The sequence below is a fragment of the Manacus candei genome, unplaced genomic scaffold (assembly GCF_025592945.1).
Source record: "Manacus candei isolate 608988 ecotype Guabito, Panama unplaced genomic scaffold, ASM2559294v1 h1tg000033l, whole genome shotgun sequence".
In the NCBI taxonomy this organism is placed as follows: Eukaryota; Metazoa; Chordata; class Aves; order Passeriformes; family Pipridae; genus Manacus; species Manacus candei.
The window spans coordinates 10,028,977-10,035,587 of NW_026138081.1; the positions used below are offsets into that span (position 1 = coordinate 10,028,977).

General features: G+C 57.8%; 1 protein-coding gene across 2 annotated transcripts; it reads left to right on the plus strand.

Annotated features, from left to right (window-relative positions):
* The first annotated feature begins 1,393 nt into the window (after positions 1–1,393).
* Positions 1,394–5,964, plus strand: MDK (midkine). 2 transcript variants are annotated; one of them, XM_051791697.1, is made up of 5 exons: positions 1,394–3,060; positions 4,160–4,243; positions 4,344–4,505; positions 4,587–4,775; positions 5,218–5,964. In XM_051791697.1, exons 1-5 carry the CDS (start codon positions 3,054–3,056, stop codon positions 5,241–5,243), a joined length of 468 nt encoding a protein of 155 aa, XP_051647657.1. In that variant the 5' UTR covers positions 1,394–3,053; the 3' UTR covers positions 5,244–5,964. The 2 variants fall into 2 exon arrangements, with proteins under 2 accessions (XP_051647657.1, XP_051647656.1); XM_051791696.1 differs by having other exon boundaries at positions 1,402–4,243; positions 4,614–4,775.
* The last annotated feature ends 647 nt before the right edge of the window (positions 5,965–6,611 follow it).

The following is a 6,611-nucleotide window of genomic DNA, read 5'->3' on the forward strand; positions in this document are numbered from 1 at the left end:
CCAGCCTCCTCAAAACCTCTGCAGATGTTCAGGAAACTGCTGGCAGGGTGTGAGTTAAATACACTGATCTCTCGAGAAGAGAGCTGGTTTCAAAGCAGCTCATAAAAACCAGCCCCTCCTGCCCTGCAACCCCGCCTGTGCCGGTCCTGCTTTCAGCAACCTTCTTCCAGAATAACGATGGCAAAACGGCTCCACTCCCCACCACAGCCCGATTCTTCTGGCATGGCACTCGCCTTTCTGACTGCTAACTCCAGAGGAGAATTGGCTTGGCTCAGCTCACCTCCTAAGAAAAGGGGGCAGATGTGGGGAAGGGAGCAGTCATGTCGGCAAGGTCCTTTTCATCCCCCACCAGCAGTCTGCTACCGCAGCTTGGTCCAAGGAGAAGGGCTGCAGCATGGCTGAGCTGGGGACCGGCAGGCAGGTCACAAGGGATGGTCTGGAGAGATGCTTGGGCCAGCATGTTAGTGATGTGCTGCTTTGGGTACTGAGCAACTACCTCCCCCCCCCAGTGCCCTCCCACGAGGGGCAGAGCAAGCAGGGAGAGACCATGAAAGGTCGGTCCATCGATGCCAGTGGCCTTGATGGGGAAAGAGGCATCTACGGAGCTGGCAGAAACACGGTGTGGTTCCCTTCACTCCACCGAGGTCCCAGGACCACCTTCCAGCGTGTCTCAGAGCGGCAGCCCCCAGGAGAGACCCTAACCGGCTGTTCAGCTGTGCACCCCTTCGGCCACTCAGTGATATTGGGGTGCGTGGTAAGCTGAATCCTCTCAGCTTCCCTGGTACCACGCAGTGGCTGCGAGTGGGAGAGCACTGCGTTAAGGTGAGACCGGGCAGGGGGCAGGGGCCGTGCCCCGCGGGACCTGACGCCCCCGGGCCCAGCACACCCCCCAGACCAGCGAGCCACCGCCTGCCCGCGTTCCCCCCTCCCCGCCGGCCGAGGGGCCAGCCTGCCCCCTCCGCCGCCCTGCCTTTCTGCCTGCCGGGGGGGCTAGGGGGGCAGAGGAGGAGCTTGCGAAAAGTTTTGGGCTAAAAACCCACCTTTTTGCTGCCAGCCGAGCCCGACGTCAGGGGCCGCTGTGCGCTGCGCAGGGATCCGCACGCGGCCGCCACACAAAGGCAGCAGCTCCGCACCGCGCTGCTCCGCTCCGCACCGCAGGTGAGTGTGGCCCCCCAACCCCAGCACTCGGGGTCTGGCCCCCACCCCAAGCCCCCGTGGACGGCGGCACTGCCCGCCCGTCGCCGCGGAGATGGGCGCCTTCGGGGAGGCGAGAGGCGACTTCCCCCTCACCTCCCCAGCGAGGCGGCAGTAATCCAGGCTGAGGGTTCCCCGCAGGGGGAAGGGGCTTTGCCTTGGTGGAGAACACAGTCCTGCCTGGTGAGAAGCTGCAGAAAAGGGCGATTGGGGCAGGGGTGCCGGGGGCGGCGTACCCTGGGGTGCGGGATCGCCTGCGAGAACTGGGAAAGAGCCCGGAGATGCAGGAGGATGGAGTTTAGGAGGGACTCAGGGCACCTGGAGAGCAGACGGGTTGAAGCAGTGGCCTGGTGTCTTAGCCCCAGTCCTCTTGGGAAGCACCCCACTGTCTCTCGGGGAGAACTCAGCTGGTGGGAGATGCACCGACTGGAGCCTGGGGAGGTGCCCCGGAGCGGGGCTCGGCCACTGCCAGCCTCTCCGGGGGCCGAGGGGAAAGCGCTGTGCTGGGGCCACGCACAGCATCTACTCTGGTGTGGGAGCAAAGAGCGGAGGTGCTCCCCTCTCTGCCCCTAGTGCACGGGCAGAACATTTTCTCCCTGGAGCACCTTCTCCTCTCGCGAGCTGAAGATGAGGCCGCCTGCTGGAAAGCCCCAGAGCCCCCCGGGTCTGCTCCCCTCAGCACCTCCAGCAGAACTTCCTGATCATGCTAAGGCCTTGGCTCACGAGGAGAAGCTCAGTCTCCCCTTTCCTGGCAGCAGAGAGCTTCATGCTTTCTGTGTGCTTGGCACTCCAGGCCACAGGCTCCCCGAGCGCTGGGCTTCCCAAGTGCTGGGCTCCCTGCCCAGAGCAGCTCAGCCCGCAGAGGCAGGACCACAGTCCCGTGCCCACCTCTGCCAGAGCCATCTGCAATTTGAGCCCAACCAAGAGGTCCCACTGCTGGAAAAGGGACTGCAAAGGGTCTTGCAAGCCCAGCAGCTGCCGTGCTACCTGGAGTGCATCGGGGCAGTAGCAAGGGGAGAGGAGCTGGGGAGGGTGTGTGGCCTGCATTAGGAAAAGCCAGTGGCACTATCTGGCCCTGCGTAGTGTTCAGAAGGGATCAGGCTATTTGGAAAACCAGTTGGAAAACTGCACTCGCTTTCCCTTGTGAATGCATTAGGATGAGCTATGACTGAAGACTTTTACCTGGAAGATGTGATGTGCCAGGCAGAGCCTGGGAGCAGATCCAGTAGCTGTAGCTGGTCTGCCCTCACAGTGCCCTTTCTCACATCCCTCTGCACACATGGGCAGGGCCCCACAGCACCCAGAGGGAGCACACGGTGTCCATACCTGGAAAGGAGGCAGGGGTGAGCATGGCAACTAGGGCTGTCTGCCCTGGGGGCTTGAAGATCTTGTCTGAAGGGCCAGAGCAGAAGGCACTGGGCTAGGAAGTAGGTGCAAGGAGCACAGGGAAATGCTCTGCAGCCAAGTATGGAAGAAGTTTGCAGAGAACCTGAAACCAGAGAGATGCTGTGAATATGTGCAGATGTCAGAGGTGCTGCCCTATAAGAGGTGCTGCCCTATAAGAGGTGCTGCCCTATAAGAGCTGCTGCAGAAAGCAGGACAGCTGTGTCTGTAACTCAGCTCAGCTCCAGCCTTGTCATCTATAACCAGCCCATCTGGGCTGAGCTCTTGTCCTCTTTGAAGGCAGGTGGGTGGGAACAGAGCTGAGCCAAGCTGTGCTCGGCAGGATGGCTCTCAGCCCGGCTGGGTGAGGGGGAAGGCAGATCTCACCCTTGTGACTGTGCCCTTAGCCAGCCAGTCTGTGTAATTCCCTGTGACAGTTCAATGCAGAGCGAAGCCGGCAGCTTGGCAGCGGATGCATGAAAGGTGAGTGCACTGGAGCCTGAATAATGTGGGATGCTGCTCTCTCTGGCACACTGCCCGGGGAGCCTGGGGGTAGGGAGCAAACACTGACCCCAGGTTCTTCCCTGCATTGATGTCCTCTTGGGCCTGCAGTTCACCCTGTCCTCTAGAGGCCAGTCCTGCCAAGCACATCAAGCCCATTGTAGAGCCAGGGCAGGTGCAATTTATTTTCTGGCTGGCTGCTGCCGCACAGATATGGGTGGCATCCTAGAGGACTTTGGTGGAGCAGGGAAGGGGATGCCAGCTCTGCACATATGCACAAGCTGGGATGCCAGTGTTGCCAGCAGCATCCCACAGAGTCTCATGGTGACAGCTGGAGGGGAGCTGTCACCTGTTCCAAGGCCACCAGGGCAGGGGGTTGAGGGCAGGGTCCCAGGAGTCAAACCCTTAAGTGTGTGCACCCTTGTCCCCAACATGCTCCCAAGTGCATGCACACCTGTGCACCCCCCTGCATGCATAGGTGGCACCAGCAGTGGGCTCAGCACTCCCACTCCATCCCTCCAACAAGCTCCCACACTGCTTTTTTTGGTGTTTAATCCATTGGTTTAACTCTCAGACCCTGCCTGGCAGCAAGTTTGTTTTTCCCAGGCTTTTTTCTTTTCCCCCTGGCCTCCTCTGGAACTGGAGAAAGGTATTATGGGAGCTGTGCCCCCTGGCCCTGGACAGCCTGCTGGGTGCTCAATAAAGAATCCACAGGCACCCAACTTTAGGACCTTCCCCAGCTGCTGTGCGGAGTGTGGGGGTCCCCATGGAGAGCATTTCAACCACACACAGGGCAATGAGGGGACTGCAAGGATGGGAACAATCTTTCAGCCCTCTAGCTCTGGTGGGAGCCACTTACTGAGCTACACAATCAACCTTCCTGTTACAATTAATGCACATATTCTAATGGGTGGCAATGAGCAGGGCACAGGGGTGTACACACACACGTGGGGGGGGGTGTGCAATGGAGGCAGCTGCTGTCTTACCCCCGCACAGGCTGCCCACAGCCCACTATGCCCTCTGCTCGACACCACATTGCACCCCAACCTCCCACCCATCTCACCCTCTCCCTCCTTCCCAGGCAGGATGCAAGTTCGAGGCCTCCTCCTCCTCCTGGTACTGATCCTGCTGGCTGCCACCACTGAGGCTGGCAAAACCAAGAAAGGTGAGGGGGCAGCCCGGGGCAGGGAGCCAGTCGGGTGGGGGCAGCCTGGGGTGTGCTCTTCTGTCCTTGCAGAGAGCACCCACTCCTCTTTTCCTCACAGAGAAAGCAAAGAAGGATGGCTCCAAGTGTGAGGATTGGCGCTGGGGACCTTGTGTTCCCAACAGTAAGGACTGTGGCCTGGGCTACCGTGAGGGAACTTGCAAAGATGAGAGCAAGAAGCTCAAGTGCAAGATCCCCTGCAACTGGAAGAAGAAATTTGGAGGTGGGTACATGAAGGTAGGGTGGCTGGGGACCATGCTGGGGTGGGTGATGGGGGCTGATGCCCACACCAGGTCCTAAATAGCTCTGATGCCTGTCCCCTCTCATCCAGCTGACTGCAAGTACAAGTTTGAGAGCTGGGGAGGGTGTAGTGCTCAGACAGGCTTGAAGACTCGCTCAGGCATCCTGAAGAAAGCCCTGTACAATGCCCAGTGTGAGGAGATCGTCTCTGTGACCAAGCCCTGCTCTTCCAAGATCAAGTCAAAGTCCAAAGGTCAGTTCTCACTACTCCTGTCCCTAGAAGAGTCCTGCTGGGACCCTAGGCAAGGGTTTTTCGGAGATATCTTGGCCCATTGGAGTTGAGCTTTGCTGGTGGTGCGGGGGATTACATAAGTTGTTCTTTTCTTTGCAGCTGCACACGTGACAACCCCAAAGTGCAGCTGCTGGCTGGGTGGGATGCAAGTGCTGCTAGGAAAAACCCCGGTCCCCCCGCAAGTCACTGCCAGTTTTGGTGGGATGGGGATCCCCTGCTCTCCTCCCTGGGACTAATGAAAAACATGGTTTTATGTGGTGGGTGGCCTCCTGCCAGGATGTGTCGGCCGCTGTGCTGTGCCATGCTGACTGTGCTGGCTACATTTCTACCACAGCTCTGTCTGGGGGACCAGTGACTTCCAGCAGATACACTAACTCTTGTCTCCTGTGCTTCTCGAATGCAGCAAAGAAAGGCAAGGGGAAGGACTAGAACAGGAAGCCATCATCTTCATCGGCCCCTAAACATCGTGCCTACAGGACTGGATGCCCAGCTGCAGCTGGCCCATGCTACAGTCTTCCTTCTCCTCTCCTTCCTCCTTTCCATGACCTCCTGTTTCGCTGAGATGCCTTGTTTTAATCATTAGTGTTGTAGAGAGCAAACCCATCCACCCACCCTGCAGGAGAGGCTGCTTCTGTCCTTGCTACCCCACTGCCACTGCCAATGCCTCTCACTCATCTTCTCTCAGCTCATGTTGGGGTTCACTGGGATGTGTCCAGAGAGCTGGGATGGGAACACACATTTTTCCACCCTCCAGCACAAATGAGTTGCCTTTAGCACATCCTTTGGCAAGTCCAGGAGCCTTATTGTTCCTCCACCAGCTACCAGTGACAGAGGGAAGGGATGGGTGTTGAATGCCAGAGTAACTCCATTACTCCTGCCCCTTACTTGAGGACTGCTCTCAGCTCAGGAGGCTTATTCTAACATCCCTTTGGCTAGGGCACAAATTACCTGCAGCTGAGGTAAACACAACCATCAGCCCCAGGAACCACTGTGTCTCCTCTCCTCTATCCCTTCTAACCATGTGTGTTCACACTAGGGCTGCAGCCCCTCTGCCTTTGCCACACCAACACTGGTGCTGGGTGGGAGCTCTCACTCCTTCTGGAAATGGGGTTTGTTTTCTTTTCCAATAAAAATCTTTTTTTAAAAAGTATCAGAACCAACCTGTTGACCCCATGAAGTGCTGCTGTGCTGGAAACCCCAGCAAACCCCAGCTTTGCTGGCCACACCGGGACCACCAGTGAAGTTACTGTGCAACTGGCGGTGATTGCCTGGGTGCCACACGAGCATGGTCCTGGAGAAAACACGTGGGTCAGACCTCACAGCCTCTTCTCAGCAGCGCTTCAGGCTGCCCCACCTTAACCTCGACAGAAGGGATGGAGCTGCCACCCACACTGCAGGAAATGTCACCGGTAGTTGACACTGGGAAGTTGGGAAGGAGCACCCAGGTGATGACTCATTTACTCCTCACACTGTAGCTGCTGTTTTCTGATTCAAGGTCTTTATTTGTCTTGGGATGGGATGGGTTGGGCCACAGTTGTAACCATTTGAATATACCCAGAAGCCCACCAGGCATTTTGTGAATTATCCTAAAGGCAGTGGTGGAGGGGTTTCCATCTGGGTTGGGGCAGCCTTTCTCCAGGTTACACAGCATCATCCTGGTGTGAGGATGGGAAAGAAATATGGACACAAAATTTGCCAGTGCTAGAGTGGCCCTGTCCCATTCCTTGTCTACACCTGGCTGTGTCCACCAATGCTTCCAGAAACCTGGCTTTGGAAGAAGCTGAGCAGCAGTCCTGG

Excerpts from the sequence above, each read along its gene's own strand:
- MDK (XM_051791696.1), top strand. The coding sequence starts at position 3,733 with ATGGGAGCTGTGCCCCCTGGCCCTGGACAGCCTGCTGGGTGCTCAATA. Across the intron at positions 4,244-4,343 it reads GGCTGGCAAAACCAAGAAAG|AGAAAGCAAAGAAGGATGGC; the intron begins GTGAGGGGGCAG and ends TTTTCCTCACAG. Across the intron at positions 4,506-4,613 it reads CTGGAAGAAGAAATTTGGAG|CTGACTGCAAGTACAAGTTT; the intron begins GTGGGTACATGA and ends CCTCTCATCCAG.